This window comes from Ptychodera flava, chromosome 20, assembly GCF_041260155.1.
Source record: "Ptychodera flava strain L36383 chromosome 20, AS_Pfla_20210202, whole genome shotgun sequence".
NCBI classification, from domain to species: Eukaryota; Metazoa; Hemichordata; class Enteropneusta; family Ptychoderidae; genus Ptychodera; species Ptychodera flava.
The window spans coordinates 33384567-33408239 of NC_091947.1; the positions used below are offsets into that span (position 1 = coordinate 33384567).

A 23673-nucleotide genomic window follows, 5' to 3' on the forward strand; every position below is an offset into this window, starting at 1 on the left:
GAGCTTAAAATCGCAATGTGAAAAATAGTCTTTCAGCTATATGTTGCTCATTGACTTCGTGGTCTATCTAATTCACAGTGAGTGTGGTGTTGATAAATGCCGATAATACTAGGCGGTCATTATGTCCAAGCGCCATTGGCGGTATTTTTTAACATAATGACCATAGGTCATTATCACATCTGGAAGTTGTGATATAGGGTTAGCTTCAACCGGTGGTGGACAGTGTCCATTTTCCGTAAATGACAAAAAGTCAAAAACCGCTGAACAGACTGCATTGATATTTGGTAGAGATATTCAGACTAATTCCAAGGTTCCGATTCTGAAAAATGGAGCCAAACGGAGCAGCGGTTAGATAGTTTTGGGAAATTTCTAACCCCCCTTTAAGGAGGTACGCTACCATTCCAAAAAATGTTGGGACATCTTTGAAGTTGACTTTTCTGAAATAATCTTTATGTGTACATTGCAAAGATATGAAAAAAATATGGGGTACCCATGCAAATTTTGAAAAACACATGCCAAAATTGACAGAAAACCACTAAATCTCCCATTTTGCGAAATTTGCACTTACCAGCAGAATCTTTATTTTATCGCAAACGATTAACAGATCCCTGTGTGCATACCACATTTTTGCATCGCCAGGACAGCTGAATTAGGAAAATCAACTAAAATTTGTGATGTCTTGTCTTAAAAATTAAATATTAGACCCTAAATTTACCTTTTAACTGTAAAATTAGTCTTTTTAAAAAATATAAACTTCATATAAATGCACAAAATAATTTTCAAAATGTTAAAATTACAGCAATATATATCAAACAGACAGTATTCTTTGATTTAGAAGCAAAAAAAATTTGGGTCACCGCGCAAATTTTCTTACTAAACAGCAAAAAGTGACGAAAAAAGGTGAATTTTGTTAGACCTGAGATTTGACCCTCTAGCTTACTGATATTATGTCAGAGCTACAATTGTTAATTATTCTCTTCTGATCTTTTAAAATAAAAATATCTGTCGATTTCTCAGTGCAAAAACATAATTTCGGTTTTTTTGATTCATAAAAACTTCTGAAAGAAATATTATAAGGTCACTAGCATGATTTTTTGCCGTTTTCTCCTGTTATTCACGCTCACCAGGTTAGGTAGTTTAAATGGAACATGTACATCTTCTGGACAAAAGAGGGCGCTCTCCTATATAGAATGGTAGCGTACTACCTAACTAATTGATTTTAGGGGTCTTTCATATATGTAGTTTTGGAATGTACACCAATCGTGCATTGTGGACTATTTAATGAGTTGTGGAACAGAAATGAGGTTTTGATGAATGTTACAAATATGCAGGATGGCTGATTCAAGGTATCAGAGATTTCATGCGCTTTTGGTAATAAAATTGATAAAAAAAACATATTTAACGTTTTAGATTTCTCACATTTGTTATTACCCTTAACATTACAGACTTGATGACATAACTAGCTGCTGGACCTGTTTACTGCGCGCATTGATTTAAAGACAAAGATCGTTTTATTTTGTAATAAGGACGTGTGATTTCGTAAAACATAGTCTATTAGCCTGGAAATGTGATTTGTGCGAATATTGCTTACCCCACTGACAAACAGTGTGGTTTGAAAATGGCTGGAATTCGCTACTTCGGGACTTTGTTTTCTGTGTGCATTTACTGACAAACTCCAAACCCGCAGCACCTACCCATTCAGTATTTCATGTACAGGTGTACCCAGAGATAGAGTAGTTTCACAATGTGCCAGTTGTGATCAAGTGCCATTGGCGCTATTTTTTGTCTTTGATCACAATGTCTATTACCAAGTCTGTGGAATTTCATCTGCAAATAATAGTGACTCGCAAGAGGGTAACAGCCAATGTTTGTGTGCCTGAGGGCCAGAACAATGTTGTAAAACTGTGTTTCATGATGGGGATAGGCTTAGAGGAACAGACTGTTTTGGATGACTCTGCATTTGAGAAAACAAACTTAGTCCTAATATTGCCAGCCTATATGTTTTGCAAAACATCAACCAATTTTCTCACTAAAAAATAGAGAAATTCCTCTGCTATCACAGGTCTTGGTCGTAGATGACACCACCATCTTCTCTTTCTTGTTTGAATTTCACAGTCAAGTCCAAGGTTGTTCGAACTACATGCATCAGTACCAAAGTGACGCAGACCAAGTGAATGTAAATTAATAATTTCTGACAGATTTTGGACAAGATGTGCTGCAATAATGACTATTTGCCACAATTAATTCAATAGGGAAATTTGGTTCATCTGTAAATCATGAGCTGGTCACTTCACATATGGATTATGTCATGGGGGTTGCCATTGTGCATTGCAGTGACCCTGGCTGTGACAAATGTGAAAAATCATTGAGTTGGGCTAAAGAATCTGAAACCAAGCCAACATGACACAGGTACTTCCTGAATGGAGAATGTACGGTATAAGCTAAAAGTATTAAACAGAATAGCATGCAGACTCGTACTACTCCTAGACTGACATTGATCCGAAACTTATAGAGAGTAATAATTTAATTATCTGTTCCAAGATGTGTTTTGGTTACTGCTAGACCAGTTGTACATCTTCTCAAATATTTATTTTGGTTACTGCTAGACCAGTTTCACATCTTCTCAAATATTTATTTTGGTTACTGCTAGACCAGTTTCACATCTTCACAAAGATTTCCTCTAAAGCCCATTCCTAAAGAAACTTCAGAGATAGGCTGTCAGTAATTTATCCGAGCAAAGATAGCTGTTTGTAAATGAAGACACCATGACAACAGCAGATTGCTGTAACACAAAGCAAAGGGATGTGTAACCTTTATTACCAATATTACAGGCCTAACAATAAATACACTAACTGAAAAACAATAATACAGTCAAAGAAATAACACATGGATGGAAGAAAAAAAAATTCTTGAACACTACAGAATTCTTGGAGCTATGACTGTGAGACCTGTCTCAGCTGTTTGCAAATGTCAGGAAGATTATACAGTGAAAGTATTACAATTCAAAAGTGAAAAATACTGTACATAATTGCATCATTGCCTCGTCGGGAGACTTCTCACCAAAAATTATCAAAACTCACCTAAAATTGTACCAAAAAATCATGAAACTTCATCGCAAAATTGTCAAAACTAAAATACCTGTTTATCAGAAGACCCCTGTATTAAAGTTGGCCTGAGAGGTATCGTTATCAAATACTCTGATGTTGTGGAAATCATGAATTACAGCATGCAGACATCTTACTCAAACCTTTACAGTTCTTACATGTAAGGAGATCAGTTCCTCATCTTCAGATGCCAGAAACAACAATTCAGAGGTACACTTCATTCTCACATGACATTACATGTCAATCTTTAATGGCGACCATCGAAGATGTTGTATTATGTTGCAGACATACCCAGCATTGTGCAAACATTCTCAGAGACAACTTTTCTGTTCATGACTTTCAATACTTGTCTTATTCACCATCTTGTTGGAAATGCACATAGATTGTTTCAACTGTCTCACATCTTCTGTACACAGCTATCTATCTTACAATTCTGCTGCCACTTCTAACGACCTTTGACCTTGGTCTACATCTGAAAAAGTCACATGGAATTGACAGAAATTCTTTGAACTTGTAAAATAAGTCAGAATGGAGAAGCCTTCTTGTTTGGCTTGGTTTCTGTAATGCAGTTGTCATCTGAAACTTTCTGACAGTGACGGTAAGAAAGTACTGAGATCTTGAATACCAAGACACAAACAGACCACCTGATAATCTTGTCTACCTTATCTACACACCCTGCTGTTCCATAAAATTCACAGCTATTAGGCTGTGGAATAGATATGCAGAAATATCACTGGTATAAGACTGGAATCCTGCTCATGTATAGTTGAACTGGTTGCTATTAACAACTGTCATTTAGATCATAATGTAAAAGTGCTTCAAATATTTTATACCAAAATTATTTTTTTTCATGGAAAAATTAATCCTATGTACTCAATGTATACCAAAAACAGAAAAGTAAAAATTTATGATGCATAAGTGTTGTATTTTATGTAAATCAGTGGAAAAGAAAAATTGATAAATTGTCAGTCTTTGCAAAATACTGTTACTAGTAATTATCATCTCTGAAAATGAACAGGCACTTGACTTGGTAGAGAAATCTTTTACTTCCCAAGTTGTAATTGACTGTAATCCTGTTGACAAGCTTGAGAGTATGATGAATGCTCCGTATCAGTTGTTACAGGTTTTTCCCTGTGACCTGGGTTCATATAGAGGGCGCTGATCAGCCAACTCTATCACTTTTGCACAGACAGCTGATCATAGTTTCATCATTTGTTGTTGATCTGGTTTTAATCTTGCTTTAAACAAATGTTGACTTTTTCTGACATAGGCTGATTGCAAGTATTGAAGGGTGTTGGGAGAGCAAATCAAAATTATTCCATGAAAGTTATAAGAATGCTAAAACAAAGCAAATGGAAAATATCTTTGACAGTAATTACACTGAGGCAGTGAAAACATTGGACAGAAAGTACTAACATATAAACCTAGCATTAGAGATGCGATAACCCAATGGTCTACACTGGATGTACATACACCATATGTTAGTACTGTAAATAAGTCCTTCAAGCTTAAAGTTTACATCTTGGAAGAGCAAAATATGATTTTTGTACAGAATTTCTACTCAACATATAAACAGATTGGAATTTGTTAGATTAACAAGGAAAATATTAAAGCCACATGCATTTAATTTTGACGGATCTGGTATCAATACATTTGGGATAACAGCAATGATATTAACTTGTATCTTTGTGACCTCTTAATCACAGATTTGGATCACTTGGAAATCATATTGTGAAAATAATGTTGTTATATCATCGAGAACAACTTGGCGTGATATGGCAGATATATGGTTCATGCACCGTAACATTATTCTCAACTGTAACAAGTCTTTACAATGAAAGCAACAGTTGGAAAGGTAGGGGATGTGGGGGGGGGGGGGGGGGGGGGGGGGGGGGGGGGGGGGGGGGGGGGGGGGGGGGGGGGGGGGGGGGGGGGGGGGGGGGGGGGGGGGGGGGGGGGGGGGGGGGGGGGGGGAAGGAGGTTGAGCCATTTATCTGCTATATCCTTTACTCAGAACTTCAAATAATCATGATATTAAATCACATGCCAATAGAAAATACACAAAGTGTCATGAAATTTGTCCATACTGGTAATACCATTCGCAAAGTATTAAAGCATGCACTGCGCCGGCAAGACAATAGCACAAACAATCTGCAATAAAATGGTTGTGTCACATCAATGATGTATTCCCATAATCTAATTTCCTGTGTAGACATCATATTCTGGTTTTCATTGTGTGTCCATGATGGTGGAGCTGTACATTCACTTAGAACGACCGTGTACAAACCCATTGTACTATATCATTTTATCAACCCACGTTTTCCCTTACTGTAAATTATACCTGGAGATAACATGCCAACAGTCTTTACTGCTATGAAACCACGGCAAAGTGTCTCTCGTTCGATGAATGAATTCTCAAATCTCCCTGAATCATTCAATACATTTTGTAATTTGGACAGAAACTAAAATTGGCAAGGTGTTTATTTTCATGCATCACTAGGCTTTCCCACGGTTCACAAAGATTGAAGGAACCAGATCATCAGATTTCAAGATTCACATCTCTCTGGATTTTTCTGCCATCAACAATGCCCAAAATCAGATTTTGAATTATCAATATATCACTACTACAGAAACATGGAAGACATCATTTTCAACTGCTCACTGTAAATATTTACATTCAAACTCCCATGAGGCACTGGGAGGTCTGATTTGAACTTTACATAATTGAATTGTAGCGGTCTGCTGAACCAATCAGTAAAGTGAATTCACACAATGCATAGTAACACAAGAACTTGGCACCACTGCGTACCAGCATACAAATTGGAAGCCATGAGCAAAATGCGTAAAAAAGTTCAAATTCTTCTGAGAATGCCCAGAACACAGCTAATTTAATACAAATCTGGTCCATTAAAGTAGTCCCAAAAAATCCTTTGCAGGTGATATGTGTAATTGGCTACTAATCAAACACTAATTGTAAATTACTCTAACGTCATGGTCATTGATCACTGACTGCAGCCACAGTGATTGTCACGATGGTACAATCTAGCTCACTGTAATTGCATCTTTCCCTATTTCAGAAACTACGGTGTTGCACCCTGTATCTACCAGCCATGGCTGAAAGACAGCTCTACTTCAGTATCACTAATAGAGGCTTAATATTCTACGGACATGATCCCCATGGTACCTCTGCAACGTCAGCTCTACTCTATTTCCCTACAACTGCATTTCATGCATAGGGGCCAACATTTTATCAACTAAATGCAATATGAAACAGACTGATCATCGGTCTGTCCAGTATATCAAGCTGCCAAAAGAGTTTGACCCTGATTCGTAAATTACTAATCCATTACTTCTAACCCTACATTGGAAATATGGACCATTATGACCAAGTGTGTGTGCCACCAATTATCCATTATCCCGTGCACAATATTGTCATGATTAAAACAGGTTGGATGACCACCCCTTTTTATTGTCTTGGTGAAAAAACATCCAATAGAGCAAGATTTGTTGTTTGGCATAGTGATTTTGACAATACTGATAGGACTATGCATGGTTGTATAACACGTTGACAATATTTGTTCAGTAAGTTGCTCCTGGAAGTTCACTTGAAGTTCAATCTTCACAGTAGGGGAATTGACGTTGTAGGCCTTTGGCTGGTCTCAGATTGAGTTGTCTGTTGAAATCCCAGTCCATGACAAATCAGCGTGAAGACCTAAAATCGCATTTTCTTGTTCTCAATAGTTACTACTTCTGGTAGAATGTCTGGTTTGTCGTCCTGAATGGTGGCCGGACATCTTGCTACTAGTCTGTCACAAAAAAAAAAGACATATTATGTAGTTAAAAGTTGAATGTGACTTCAAGCAATGGAGGGCATCTCTACACTGTCTGATTAATGACATCATGGTATGGTACTATGTTTATGTGAGGTTGTTAGTGTCTAAAAGTGTACTTGAGTGCAAGGAGGTCATTTTCAAGTCAAGTCAAGTCAAGGGTCAAGTTCAAGTAACAACCTATCTGCAACCATGGTTAGTTGACTCCATGCTGTGACTGAGAGCTTGGATGTAGAAGATTATCATAGCTTGTAAATAATGTACTGATAATGGTAAACACAAATTTTGCATGTATAATTATTAGTGTGTGATGGCTCCTTTGATCAGAGTTCAGATTTTGAGCAATTCAGCTGATATTTTAATAACATGTGAAGACAATTATTCTCAGAGTTCACCCCATATCACATGTCTCAAGAAAACTCACCTAAGGATATGTCAAAGCACTGATTAGATGAACCGGAATCCTGAAAAAATGTAATTGCTACAATGATCAAATATTACTACTGTATTCCTAGACCCCTACATGTCATGCATCGTAGCAAACCACCACTAGTTTTATAAACCTTCCTGCACAAATTCACCAATGTTAAAATCAAATTGTGTGAACCACTGCCATTTGAATTGCAAGCAACACTGCCATCAATCAACAGATAAACTTATATGCTATCATATCAGCACACTAGAATGTCCCTCTTCTCTTCATCATTACTCTGATATTTTACAAACAAATTCCATTTCTCCACAAAAGCAACAATGCATTTATAAAACTGAAAGTTTTTCATCCCATTTCCATGTGCATGGTTCCATTGTCACGTGCATGGCTCCATGCTCGTTATTGAAAATCATAGGTTAAGGCTAAACCACGGTGATTAAAAAGTTCCATTGTAATACTTACTGATGCTGAACATATTATTCAACACCTCCCAATAATATACAACTCAATCTTTCTACCAAAGCACTCTTCAGACAAGCAAGCTATGAACTTATCAGTGCAATGACCAATAAACCTATTTGAGTCCATGATCCTATACCATCAGCCAATCATTAATACTCCTTGTCAAATTTATCAGCCAACATGCTGTGTTTGTCTGTTTCAACAATGTTGCATACAAGTACAACTGCCTCAATATCTTTCAGTATCTTTCAAGCTAGTAAAACAAGTCATATACATTTCAATTCTAGATTTCATTTCCAGCATGCAACTAAACATTACACATAAAAATCCCACAAATCTTTGTCAATTTTAAGTAGCCACTTTCCAACCTAACTACACCTGGGTAATTTTACAACCATCTATTGAACTGGGACAGGAAAGATTGCCATTTCCAACAAACTAACCTTCAGACTTGCCAACATATCTATTTCATCTTCCCCTAGCCCACATCAGCACTGCCTTTATTCAGCCCTTATAGAACTGTTTCCATACAACAATACACCTACTACCTGCCATGTTACTGTACCTTTCCATCTGCATGCAAGCACAGCAATTCCACACCATCCTAGACTACTCTAGTCTACTCTAGTCTAGTCTACTCTACCGACAAGCTTTACCTCTTGGTGCTTCTTCACGTGTTGTTTAACACTGCCTTCTTGTGCGTACAGTCCATAGCTGTATCTTTTCATGTTGATTTTTAAACCATTATTATCTACCTGTCTATTGGAATCTTCCTCTACTTCCTTGTTAAGATCTCGTCTTCGCCTCCGTCTGGTTTGGACAGGTGGTTCTTCTTGCTCTTGTTGTAAATGTTTTTCCATAACTCTGTTATCAACACTGTCAGTCTCTGTAATCAGATCATTATTCTAATTATATCCTTCTGCTGCTCAATTTTAATCTGACTCATCTGAATCTCTCATTCATTTTCAGACTTGCCATTATTTTGTAATTTTTACACTAACATGAGTCAGCACTACCTCTATCAGAATCAACGGGCTTACACGCTGCCAGAAAATCAGAGCATGCCCTTGAACTTGTGGTATTTCTAAACTCTTAGGGTAAATTGAAGAATTTTTATGAAATTTCCTTTGGTCAGTGCTATACTGGTGCATGTAATCCATGTATGTCCAATTTTCTTGAATCAAAGAGAAGATTTTTGAGTCTGTGGTGCATCAACTCAGCTTAGAGACACACTGGTGTAAACTCTACCAACATACAACTGTATGTTGGACATCGACAACCTATCTGTCAGAGATGACATGATTTGAAATTAGAAGGGTTTAAAAGGCACTACCATGACAGAAGCATTTATCTCCATTTGTGCCAAGCTTGCTGCATCTATATTACATGTATGATATCATTGAAATGTTCTCTGAATACAACAAAATATACGCAATAAAATGATGTCAAGACAATACCTATTGTTGTCGATTCTTCTTCTTTCTCTGTCTCTGTCTCTCTCTGTGTTTCCATCTCTTCTTTTGATGATATCGCTTTCTCCTTATCTGCTTCAGGTGAATTGGCGTATTGCCGTATATGGTCAACCAGTGAAGATTGGCCCTGATAAGTTGACAAAGTGATCACTTTTAATGAAAAATTCCTACTGATATGTTTATATCCAACTTCATCTTTCTCTCAAACTCCTTCATACAAAGTTGAAAGTACCTGTTATAGCTGAACATAGTTGTACTTGTACTCTGGACAATAGAATTACTGAGTTCATTTTGAATTCATTTGTGAATTTCTTGTATTTTTTTCCTATGACTGTGTAAGCCCAATAACAATACAATTATCATGGAAAAACATCCACTAGCTGAGAGAATTCACCTGAAGTGCAATTCACTATGACATGATACATCTAGTTGTTAAAATGGGTTTTAAGAACTGTACACGTACATGATCTGTGTACATGAACTTAATTTGTACATAATTGTTACTGTCAGTATTTTTCCTGAGAGACAAAATATAATTCTGTAAATCCACTTGATGTAGTGTAATGAATTGGCCAATATTCAAACATCATGAACTTCATACTTTGATTACCACTAAAGTGTCAGGGTATATGGTCAATATGAGTGCAAATTTGCACATGTACAGGCTGTGTTGACGATGAAAATATCACATTTTTCAACATGCCTTAAAAATGATTAAGAATGTATGACACATGTAACAGAAGTTTAAACAACACAGAGAGAAAGGAAATTGTCACTGTTTTACAGAAAAAATAGTATACCTACCATGATGGCGGAAGTAACTACAGCATTTGCTGCTATCGTTAAACCATTTTTACTGACTCTCTTGAGCGTCTGGTAACCTTTATCACTGGCTGTAGCTATGTATTCATCAATTTCCTACGGAGTAAAACACAAAGTTCAGAAATCATGGATAGGCATTCATTACAATAAAATTGCCTATTATGTTTCTTTTACTGAGAAAACTCACTGATAATACATGTAGACAGATAAGCCCTGTTGACAAGAATAAAATAAAACAAAGAGTGTGAAACCATGACCTAAACACCGACATGGATTCTCTCAGTATGAAACACTGAGGGCGCTGCTTCCTGGCAAAACATTTTTACACTGAACATTTCAATCTGTACAGCTAGCTAAAAATCAACAACCACCCACGGACTACCAGTAACAAACATTACATAAAATCACTTTCACTATTAAAATTAATAGTACATGTACTTGCTGTCCTTTTCCTGACCTCACAAAACTGCAAAGCTCTCTCTCATACCTTACAATTCATCAGAAAATATGGAATGTTCAAGAGTCATTTGAGAATTGACGTTAATAGATCGAAATGGTTAGGTTATGTCAGTTTGAGATTACAAATTCATTGCTTCTTCAGATTATACATCTCCAGATCACAACATAGAAAACATGTCAGTTAAGCCTGTGGGACAGAAACAATGGGTATGAGTGGTACATTTTCAAAAAACCTGAATTTTTCAATTTACCAGGCACTGTGGGTTTTTACTCACCTTTTCTTTTTTACTCAGAGTTGGATGGACAAATTTCCTGTAAATGTAGCTAGAACCCCGTGTCCAAGGTGACAGTAGCCAGAATATAAACAAAATCTTCGCCTCGTAGTAAAATGGAATTCTGGTCAAAAAACAAAGGAAACGAGAATGCGATGAATTTAAGTCAAGCAACAAGTTGAGAAAGCTTGACAACCTTCTCCCGGATTCAAAAACAAAATAAATAACTTTTACAAAACATACTATCTTTACATAAACTGAATAGCAATGGCATGTTGAAAAATTATAAATATTTTCATTTTCTCAACTTGTCATTAAGTGATTTCATTTCTTTTAGTGAGAATAAAACACTGGCTAAAGTAAAATGTGACTGGTTGTTGCCATGTCCTCTAATTTCAATTCAAGGTTGTCGGAAGACAGTATAATGCATTTCAATGAAATTGAGCTAATCTACATGCTGAAAAGTCCATTTGATTTTACTTTCAATGGCTGCCTCCCTACTCTTGGTAATTACGTACTGTGATGAGGACTGGCATATCTCCATGGCAACTGCATCAATTTCAAATGGAAAAACACGTCTGATCAATTTATCCTTGAGCGCCTTTGTTAGACGCACCAGTGAGAATTTTGCTAACACTCTGCCCCAGCAGATCTTTGATGTATTTATTGTGGGTGGGGAAGCATACCTACTTGGCTGATTTTTTACATATTGGCATTGAGTCAGAAAAACATGCAGTTATGTATGATATAACATAACAATAATGTTACTTCACCGATAATAATTTCAATGCAGTGTTGATGTTGCACATTAATGTTCAAACAATTTGGATAAAGCCACTTTGAAAAATGAACAGTGTTTGAATATATTGGGAAACTGTATAATCTTTTGAAAATGTCCCAACCTTGCAATGTCAGTCCTGTCAAATGACTAAAATTTGATCGAAAATCACTCATGATTAGCCTTGATGACTGGTATGAGAATCTTACTGTCTCAACTTTTCGCAGCTTCCATGACGAATTCCTCATCATTTCTCTAATCAGTATAGATCCTACATTTCATTGTACTAGAGACAATTTTCATCTTACTTTCATCTAACTTTCATCAATATTCTTTAAAACTACGGTAATATAACTTATGTGTTGTGATTTAACAAAATGAAATAATTTCCATTGATCACAATAAATATTCATTCAGTTTTAATCACACAATGACTTTTAGAGTTAGCTTTTAGGAAGGCTATTAAAAATTGTTTTATCCAATGTTGGCCTTATGAATTGAAACATGGAAAAGCAAAGAGCAAAGAGCAACAATGTACTCATATATGTACATCAAAACCTATATTTCTTTTATACAAATTTACATTCATATGAAAATTACAAAATCATTTATTTGCTAAAAAAAAGCATATTAGGATTTACAGCGAAAACATAAATTACATTTTATAATACCGTGATGACACAATTCAACACTGCAAATACATCAACCGCTAGTCACAGTGTTGAAACATTGGTCATTTGTGTCTGTGGACCAGGGATGCTAACATGATACTGAAATTGGTTCTTGGACTGGTCACAGCATATTTGATTCTACAATATTTCATTTACCCAGGGTTCTGAATTGTACTGTGACCTCTAAATGCTTATTTCACTTCAGTAAGTTATCCAACTCCATGTACGGTAAATGTGAAAGATATGATAACACAACTCTTATGAGTCTAACATATAAGTGATTTGGCCTTTTTTTTTCAAGGACAAGGTCAGTTTATTAACTGTTGTAAGATGAAGCCAAGACTAAGTACTTACAGTGAAGAAAAGATGTCTGTCACAGTCTCCACGCATGTGAATAATGCAAAGACTATCCAGTACATCATCCATTTCACCTGCAAAATGTAATCAGATCACAGCAAATCAATGGTGAGCGGCCCTGAAATGTACGCACCAAGTGTCAATTTCACTGGGCTACTGCCTGCTGAATAAATCAAACCAGCTCTGAAATTACATCAGAGCAGAATGATGGATGGATACTTTGCTTGTAAGACAGCTGAAGGGAAACACAGTCCCAGGAATTGATATATTTTATTTCCACGCTAAACTATTAATCATGATGCCCTAAAAATATAGGACACTAGACTCTGCATCATCTGAAATATAACAAGATTCTGTTTAATTGAATACTTCAAATGCAAAGCAATCTAATTCGTATTCAACACCATCATCCTGAATTTGAATGCAAAATCGACTGAAAGAAATATCAGGTTACTTATAGCCTTGGGGAATACATTTTAAGTACAACTGCACTCAATGAATGAAAGAGACAGGTATCAGGTACATGCATGGTCATTGTGAACAGCGCCCTCTAACACAACCAGCTGTGTTATTTCTGACTCTGCATGTTGAATACAACACACTGACGACAGATTTGGAGTTTCTAAAGGGGCCACAGTTGGGCAGTCTGTAAAACTACAGAGAAACAGCAATTTTCAAATACAGATTTTCTTCTTTAGTGTACTTCAGCTTCTGATTTAACTTCCAACCTCTCAGTATATTGCTGGATATGTGTCTTTGCTTTTGGACTCTTTCCAACTTGATTAGTTCTATTGTTGGATCAGAATATACATCAATTGAAATGATCAAGACATGCTACCAAGCAAAATTTGATATCCTTAGAAAATGGAGGGCACGAGAGCCTGTCAGTGCCATTACAGATCAACTGCTTGATGGAAAATGTGTGCCTGGACAGAATAGAAAGTCTGACATTTTGTTGAACCCTAACATCAATTTGTTCATAGCATATTCAGGAATATTTCATTAAAAATTATATGATCCAGATGTCGAACTGGTGAAAGTCTGGCTCCCTTTCTCAATCAGAAATAACAAATTATGTGAATGGAATCAACCACGAGTGGTTCTAGAGTGCCGTTGTAATAAACACAGTCTTGGGTGCATGTTTATGATACCTGTATTGAAAGCTAAACCACATATATCACAATGCAGGTTGTTTGTCTGTATGATAACAATAATGGCTTCAGACACACTGCATGGATCAAACATTTTCTACGACGATGTTTCACTTTTCATGCATAAAAACTGCCATTCCTCTTAAAATATTTCTGAATGCAAAAGCAGCGTCTGCATTACATTCAAAGAGATGAGGTCACTGAAGAGACGAAACACAATACACACAATGAAATTTATTATCTGCCATCAATAGTCTACTTTCAAATGTTTCTTTCAAAGCAAGCTTACAACTGCCTTTTATTGACAACAGCATGATAATCTTGCAACGGCAACAGAGCTATTATTCAATGTAACAAATCGGTCATAGCAACTCTCAAACAGCATCGTATCATTATTTTTTTGCAATTTTAATTGTATCAAAGCTATAAAAAATTTCCAAGGGTAGAAGTTGCTGTTGAGGTTTTTGTATTCAGAGAAAATGACTGATTTTTGCAATCCATCATTAAGTAACATAAATATCTGATAGTTGATACAAGTGTACAACATAACACTGCTGTATTGCAGACTGTACAACATAACACTGCTGTATTGCAGACTGTACAACATAACACTGCTGTATTGCAGACTGTACAACATAACACTGCTGTATTGCAGACTGTACAACATAACACTGCTGTATTGCAGACTGTACAACATAACACTGCTGTATTGCAGACTGTACAACATAACACTGCTGTATTGCAGACTGTACAACATAACACTGCTGTATTGCAGACTGTACAACATAACACTGCTGTATTGCAGACTGTACAATATAAGACTGTACAATGTAACACTGCTGTATTGCAGACTGTACAACATAACACTGCTGTATTGCAGACTGTACAACATAACACTGCTGTATTGCAGACTGTACAACATAACACTGCTGTATTGCAGACTGTACAATATAACACTGCTGTATTGCAGACTGTACAATATAACACTGCTGTATTGCAGACTACAATATAACACTGCTGTATTGCAGACTGTACAACATAACATTGCTGTATTGCAGACTGTACAATATAACACTGCTGTATTGCAGACTGTACAACATAACACTGCTGTATTGCAGACTGTACAATATAACACTGCTGTATTGCAGACTGTACAACATAACACTGCTGTATTGCAGACTGTACAACATAACACTGCTGTATTGCAGACTGTACAATATAACACTGCTGTATTGCAGACTGTACAATATAACACTGCTGTATTGCAGACTGTACAATATAACACTGCTGTATTGCAGACTGTACAACATAACACTGCTGTATTGCAGACTGTACAATATAACACTGCTGTATTGCAGACTGTACAATATAACACTGCTGTATTGCAGACTGTACAATATAACACTGCTGTATTGCAGACTGTACAACATAACATTGCTGTATTGCAGACTACAATATAACACTGCTGTATTGCAGACTGTACAATATAACACTGCTGTATTGCAGACTGTACAACATAACACTGCTGTATTGCAGTTCTGGTTCTGTCTCAGGCCTCTCAGCTAGGCGACTGATGCCGTATGTTGTGGGTTCGAATCCGATTGAAAACTATCCGTATTTTCTATCCTGGGTCGGTAACACTGCTGGTGGACAGAATTGTCCCCGAGGTTATCGTTCGCCCAGTTAAAGCGATGAAATTCGTTTCTTCGCTTCGATAAAGTGTGTATGTGCGATGTATGATAGTGAGCATGCGTGCGTGAGTGCTTCACGAACTCTCAACGTGTGAAAGGTCTCAGTCAGAAAAATGTAACAACTTAGCCGGCTATTGAACCACTCTTTTTTGGGAGTGGAGATTTAGCCGACTGGTTCTGTCTCAGGCCTCTCAGCTAGGCGACTGATGCCGTATGTTGTGGGTTCGAATCCGATTGAAAACTATCCGTATATACTGTACAATATAACACTGCTGTATTGCAGACTGTACAACATAACACTGCTGTATTGCAGACTGTACAACATAACACTGCTGTATTGCAGACTGTACAACATAACACTGCTGTATTGCAGACTGTACAATATTACACTGCTGTATTGCAGACTGTACAACATAACATTGCTGTATTGCAGACTGAACAATATAACACTGCTGTATTGCAGACTGTACAACATAACACTGCTGTATTGCAGACTGTACAACATAACACTGCTGTATTGCAGACTGAGGTATGCAGCATCAGCAGCTGTCACTTCATTAGCATATCAGCAAGGCTGAAGGTATGTCCTGTCTCTCTGTAAGTCTCTGAGGGGCCGTCGATAATAAAAGCTGATGCATGACAAACGTAATTCTTTCATTTAGGGGAGGAGGGGGTCAAAGCTCATTTCGTTTTGTGTGCGTCAAAATCGCATAAGGATTTTTGTCTATTATTTTCGAAGCGCGACTTTGCAGCGAGAACGCAGTGCTACCTTCGTGTTCATTGAGAACAGAATGACCACAAAATACGGAGACAGAAAAGACAAAAAAAGACATAAATATAAAAAACTTGTATGCTTTTTCAACGTGAAACATGTACGTAAAACATTTTCCTGCCTGCGACATACATTAAAATGTTCTGTGACTTATAAAGTGATACGCGTAAAGTGGAGGGTTATTAATTAATGTGCACTTCCGGTATTTTTTCATGGGCGTGTGGATAGGAGAGGTGCGAGTGGGTTTGTCAGAAATGGCATCATAATACGAAATTGATTTCGCATAAGAACTTTCGTTTTGAGGGGGGAGGGAGGGGGTTCAAGTAAAACAAAGGAATTACGTTTCTTGCGCATCAGCTTTTATTATCGACGGCCCCTAAGCATATTATAAGATATATTGAACAGTACAATTGGCTCTTACTCTTGTGAATTTGCACAGAATAATGCCAAGGAGAGTGATTTCATCCCCACAGCTTAAGATTGCATAGAAATCATATTTGGACTGGTAAAAATTACACTGATTACAAAGGCGTTGACAATAAATGCAGAAATGTTTGACTTGTGTTACAGAATTAACGATTAATTAGATTACATTTGAAAATCAACACAAAGAGCCTATTAGGGTCCCATGTTACTGATATTACACTGAAAAATTCATAACAATGTCATTGAATAATTGTATTTATAGTTTAATATATACAGCAGGGAATATGCAGATATATTCCAAGGTCACCAAATAAATAGAATCACCAGGTAATGACTTTAACAAATTTCTTGTTATGACTGTACTGAAAGTACATTTTGTAGACTGTGTGACCTTTTCTGCTGTACAAGAGTGGCATTTACTGTGTTTCAGGCATGATTGACAGATCTGTGAATATACTGCGCGAGGTCATCTGAGTTGTAATTGGAACTTCCACATGAAACACAACAACTTGCCAATTCTAGGGAGAAACAAATAGGTGGCTGACTGCCAAGAAACGTATTTGGAAAGCAATGAAAACACTTGGTATAGCTGGTAATTAGAGATAGCATCCACTTTCAATAACTTTACATGTACCCTCTGTGGTATGCTAAGTATGACATGGAAAGTCAAATGACTGTATGAGCTATGTCAGGATCCGTGTCCTCCTCAGATGAGATAATTGGACACTTTAAAGCAGTATGGAATTGTGATGTCAGCTCAAAAGGATGAAGTAGATCTGCCTCATTAAAATCAGTCAAGTGAACCTAACTTGTCTTCTACATACCCCTCCCGTGTATGAACTATACAAATCTACTCCTATTTTTTGTAACGGTTTTAACTAATTTTAAAAAAAATAACTATTTAATGGCTATACCCGTGGTTTATCCTACATTTGATTTGATTTGCATATGACCAATTTTACTTGTTTTTAAAAAAAACAAACTTCAGGGATTAACTTTTCTGTTTATCAATACAAACATTCTCTGAGGACAAAGTCCCTATCAATGCCAACAGCGCCCTCTTTAGTTGACCCTGGTATGTAAAAACCCCCCTCATAAATAGCATTGGCCATATTTGCTACAATGGTGTTTACTTTACTTGTTTATGACAGATAAATATAACATATTATCAAAATTCAGATTAAATAGAAACATCTGGTCCTACCCTTTTCACATATGTACTTTATTTATTATTCATCAAAACTGTGGACTACACTCATTTTGCAACATTACAACATTTATAGCAATGTTTACTTCTGCCACACTCTTCAAGATATCATTGATCAGTGTCAACTGTTGATGAAAACCTTGCCAAATGCAGTAAACACCAGACATATCCTTAGCTTATCTCTCCTAAACATGATAATCATATGTTAATGTCACTGTGTCAGTATTCAGAAGATGACCCAAAAAAGATACAATTAACAGATATTATACTGCCAACATTCAGATGTACAACTTAACAAATTTTCTGAGTTTGATATGTTCATCTCTAAAACATACATTATCTATGAAATGATTGTCACATGTGTATGATTCTCACTGTATTGTCATTTCAATACCGTATGATACAAGAGACCCATCGCGATGTCATTGCTGACATTTTTGCATTGCTATTCAATACTCATCTGCATTGGCAGCCAGATTGACATTTGCAATGTTCAAACCATTGAATTGTAAACAAATGCGGCAGCTGCATGGCAATCAGTGTTGACGTGACATTGTGCTGGTGTTGCCACAATGCTAAACCCATGACATCATGCAGTATGGTCATTGATGGGGCTGGGTCACCATTGCTAACACAACTGTAACTGAATTTACCAAGAATCAAGTCTTTGCATGATAGTCTTGTTTGAATGAATGTTAACCACCTAAGTAATCTGAGAATAGACTGTTTGGCTTCATTTCATGTCATAAAATGACAGCAACATATGGAATGTTTCTGATATGTTATTGATTAACTTGAAATGAGTGTTTCAATGGACCTGAAAATCTGTTTAACATCTTGGAAGTGCACAGAGCTGTATGATGAATAAAACACTACTAAATTTTGGATGAGAATAACAAATGCACCATTAAGAGACACACACACGCACACACATACTGACACACACACACACCAAACAGAAGTGAGAAAACTGAGAGCTATCAGTGCGAGGTCAAAGGAAGGCTAGTGATGACCTGTGTACTGTATTTCAAGGATAATAGTTCAATATTCTGACACAGTGTACAGTTTATCATCTCTCCTGAATTTCCCTGATTTCATAACTCAATTTTATAGCTGCACTGCATGACGTCATTTCTGTATATCAATGACAGCCAAAAATATAGCAGAATGAGATCTGCTGAATGTATGATCTATGTGTTTGGAATGCCATGTGAATACTCTATTACAAAATGATGAACAGCCAGGATGTTACCAGGTCAAAGGTCATCATGTTTCAATCACATGACCTGGTAATGAGTACATCTCAATGATAAACCCTTCCACCTTGTTTTTTAATATTCCTGAACAGAACACTCATTTTGTTCAATTCTCATGAGACTAAACCAGGCTAGACTGTTGAGTTTCTAATTTGATTTTTGATAATAGATGGCACAGTGCTGATTCAGGTCATTAAATTTCAGAGACATTTGGCGACTGAGTTGATGGTATACATGTCATTATGGACTGTTTATTTCTCACATATGTATGAATCAATGAAAATACAATCCACATTTATTAGATTACATTTTCACTTCTTGTTTTATTCTGACTGATTTCTGAAGGATGTATTTACCAATATGTTGATGGTTACTTCCCATGTTGTCTGGAAATTACCAGTGAAGGCAGACTATAATATTAAATTCTGTAGTCACAGCATGCAAATTATCCATCTACAGATTCACACACATGAACTTGCCAGAGGAATATTTACAAATGAAAATGCTACAAAATCAATCTGTATGCAAATTTCATTTTCAATGATGCATAGCTAACTTCTTGCTGCCATGGCAACTGTGTTATAGTAATCATAACACTGACAATTAATTGACCTCCATAACATCACTGTGTCTAATGTAGATGCAGCAATTCACTTTGTGAGTTTATAATTTCAATTCTAAGGAATCCAACTAGGCTGGCAAAACAGTGTATAACACATCATTATAATAGACTGAATACTAAGTTTAGTAAAACCTGACACCCATGTTAACCCCTGTACACCACTGAGAAAATCAACATTGTCATTATAATCCATACGATAATTCCCTTGAAATCAATTATCAGTTATCAGACAGAAGGTACATTCTAGTGTTATCAAGCTATTGTTAACTTATTGATCAGGAAACAGAAGTCTGGACATAAATCTGCTGTACTGGCTGTGTGACATCTGGTTAATAATATAACTACCAAATCATTTAATATTCAATGGTAATATTTCAGGCACTGACTTCATCAAAGTATTCCGTGGAAAGTGGTTGAGTAGAAAAGTCAGTGTTTACAAGGAGACCTGAACACAGCAGGAACTAAAAGTGGCAGTCACTCTGGGTTCAGACATGTGCTGGAAAACTTCTGAAAGACGCTGAACTGCTGCATGACCTTTGGCGACCTCTTTGTTACAGAGGCCAACAGCATGTCAAAATTTGACTCTAATGGACTCCAAAGGTCAACTGATGATGTCACTGCTATATCCGTGCCTATCAAGATGACACAATTGCTTGCATGCTGGTCCACTGTCACTCAAACAATTACTTTATAAGGTACTAGAAATGAATTTGAAATGATACAACACAATATACCCATAGTAGGGGGCATGTACATGACTGGTTGTCTTGCCAATCTCTGAGACAAGTCTTTTTCATGTTCACACTAATGTGAAATGTCGGTGAAATTTACATCACTACCCTTTTTCGCGATAAAAAACATAGTTGGTAGTCTTTTGTTTTATAACACATGTGACCTTAGATCAGTTTAACAACTTGAACCTTGCACCTGTTAATGAAATAATTATTAACCTCTTATTTTCAAAACAACAAATCATCCAGTTTATATTACAGATGTTAAACACTGCAAATCGGGAGAATATTTTACTATGAAACAATTTTTTTCCAAAGATAACATGACAACTTACAGAATATGGAAGCACTGTTTTTTTATACCAGATACTGATGGTGAAACATGATGGTAAAATTTTATTGAGAAAGTATTTGACAGTCAACTGTCCAATAACTTTTCAGTTCATTGGTTGAGTGCAAAACAAACATCTGAATTTTGAATTACATTGTTTTCATGTGTCTGCCATGAAAAGGACAAGTGACTCTTCATCATTATTGCAATGCACTATATAGACTAGTGCATTGCCAGTTGGCCATATTTGATTTGATCACAAAACCAAATGGAATACAGTGTAACACCTTGGCTACCAAAGAAGTCTGTCTTCTAGCAGGGGGAACCCTCTGGCCATTTAATTACTACCGGTAACAAAACAGGTTGTAGGAGGTTGTACCAAGCTGACCTGGCTAAGACTTACAGATCATATATAACAGTATAATGTAATGTATTGTAATGCAATGTTTTGCGTCAATTCTGTCAGGAAAATAATTCTGGAATTTGTTGAAGGTGGCTCAATCACAGCACACTACACTTGATACGTACACGCAAAAAAATGAAGTTGGGTTTAATCAATTCTAGAATCTACTGGTCATTGGTAATCACTGAAAGTTCCTACTAAGAGTGTCAAGCCACTTGCACTTACAGCAAGGCTGATATCATTGCAATTATCTGAGAGAACAAACCAAGACTTCAAAGTATGTCTGCTGCTCTGTGAGTCACAGTTCTGACATTATCACCAAACCTCTGCCTTTATCATGACCCTAGAAACATCAAATTTCAGTCACTATGGAAACGGGTAATTTAGTCTGTAAGTTGATCTCTACCACACGGCACAACTGCACACAATCTAGTGTGTATTGCTGACGTGGCTGGCTGGCTGACTCCAAGCTGAATGTGTTTCCAGAAACCATGCTAGTCGGGTTCAAATCTAGCTGTATTCAAATGATTACTATTTACACCATGCCTAGGCTACTATTCATTAAATGCCTACAACTCAGGTTGAGACATGTACGTAGCTACTTGGATGAAAACTTGAATTCTGCACATATACTAAGAATAAATCACATTATACATGGAATGAAGACAATAACTAGCACAGTTCACTGTCAGGATTCAGCAGATTTACTCAAATCATCATGTTTGAGCAGCAACCATCGAAGACTTTCAGGAATAGAGTTTAATTACGGCAAAAAGTCTGAAATAGAAAGTTCCAGAATAGTTCACCAGCTGAATTGACATGCATGTAACACATACTGATGAGATGGCGCATGCTATTAATATGGTATTGGCATCACAGAGGTAATTTGATTCTGTATGCATGTGTGAAGGCCACTAAGAAGTAATTTCACCATGGTCTATTCAACTCTTCCTTCAAGCCAATCAATATAGTTTAGTTTCTCAAATGAAACTGAACCAACCAGTAGAGATGTATTGACCAGGGCGTATCAAGAGAATGCCAGTCTTTCACAGGCATGCTATAGACCTGGCTCTAATGACAGATAGGCTTTTTTTTCACAGTAACGGAATGCCTCGCTATCAATCCATTACCCGATGCCATTACACAGGAAAAATCAGTTGTCACTCCTGAAATGTTCCATCTAACCACTTTATGGAGATAACACTGATGTCTTAATAGCTTCCCTGGCCAACGCTGCATAACCTACTTTTCTTGTTCTTTCTTTCAATTCAACACTTAGGGTTACACAGAGGTCAATCAATCCATTCTCAGAATATTCACGGCACACCGTTCAATACATTTGCCAAGCATTTCACCTCTAATACTTTGAAAGCATTCATAACATCAGGGAGTGCCGAGCAGATCACATAAATGAAAGTAATTATTTTTGAGTAACGCTAGGGTCACATTATTAATGAAATTTGAAACAAACAGACGACTGTAAAATTGAATTACCCAAGAATCATTATCTTGCAAAGCATCATGGGAGTGACCTCCCTTCCTTTCTTTGCCTTCAAACATCATGGGATAAGCTTGGAAAAATATCAGAGCATTGGAAAATTCTAGTGCAACTTCATGAATATTCATCAAAACAAGATACTTCAAGCTGTCTCATGCATTTATTGATTGACATCATTTTTTAAACTGTGCCTTGCACACAAACTTATAATTTGTATACATCATTTGTACTTCTACCAGATATGGAAATAATCAGACCCATTCATTTCAAAACGAAAACTGTAATGTTTCTCAAATAGACGCATTTAAAATGTACACTTTTTATGTGTGAATCTTTAAATTATAAGACATCTCTAGTCTAATTCACTAATGTGATAAAAATTTTGGTGAATGATAAAATTCAGGTCTTCTTCAATCTGATGCACCTTATAGCAAGTTGCAAATATAAACTCTAGAAAGTTTTCGTAAAAAAAAGATACAATGCGAGGGAAATTATTAAATTATTGGCATATTCTACCTGATCCGGATAAAACCCCACCGAACTTTAATTAATTCTTAAACAATTACAATGCCGACCAGTATTTTCATTCATTTACTGATATCACTGAATCAACATGTATTGCACAGCTCCAGCAGAACAATTTCCACAAAATAAAGCTGCTCTGAGAATGCTCAACTGTATAATTCACATCCATTGGGTAAAATTTACAATACAAATGTCTGACTTCCAATTATCAGCAAAGGTTTGTTGTGCACAAAGAAAGTAAATGAATAAACATAGGGCCAATGTCCCTGAAGTTACTATAGACATGGATACAAAATTAAGTATTCCTTACTGTATGAAATTATCTCACTAAGGTCATCCTACGGACAAGTAAACTAAATATTAAAGCTGTCTGACCAGCGGTTTTGAAAGAACAAGCAAC

The 23673-nt window shown here is 36.5% G+C and overlaps 1 protein-coding gene across 3 annotated transcripts in view; it reads right to left on the reverse strand.

Annotated features, from left to right (window-relative positions):
* Positions 1-2779: 2779 nt before the first annotated feature.
* Positions 2780-23673, reverse strand: part of LOC139120745 (receptor expression-enhancing protein 1-like) — a 46738-nt gene continuing 25844 nt past the window's right edge. Inside the window, exons 3-9 of one of the 3 annotated variants that reach the window (XM_070685294.1) lie at positions 12658-12734; positions 10858-10978; positions 10106-10219; positions 9287-9428; positions 8486-8715; positions 7359-7398; positions 6752-6910 (exon numbers count right to left, since the gene is read on the reverse strand). In XM_070685294.1, coding sequence (XP_070541395.1) covers positions 6906-6910; positions 7359-7398; positions 8486-8715; positions 9287-9428; positions 10106-10219; positions 10858-10978; positions 12658-12734 — 729 coding nt within the window. In that variant the 3' untranslated portion in view covers positions 6752-6905. Of the gene's footprint in view, positions 6911-7358; positions 7399-8485; positions 8716-9286; positions 9429-10105; positions 10220-10857; positions 10979-12657; positions 12735-23673 lie in introns of all 3 variants that reach the window. The other 2 variants (XM_070685295.1, XM_070685293.1) reach the window with 2 other exon arrangements.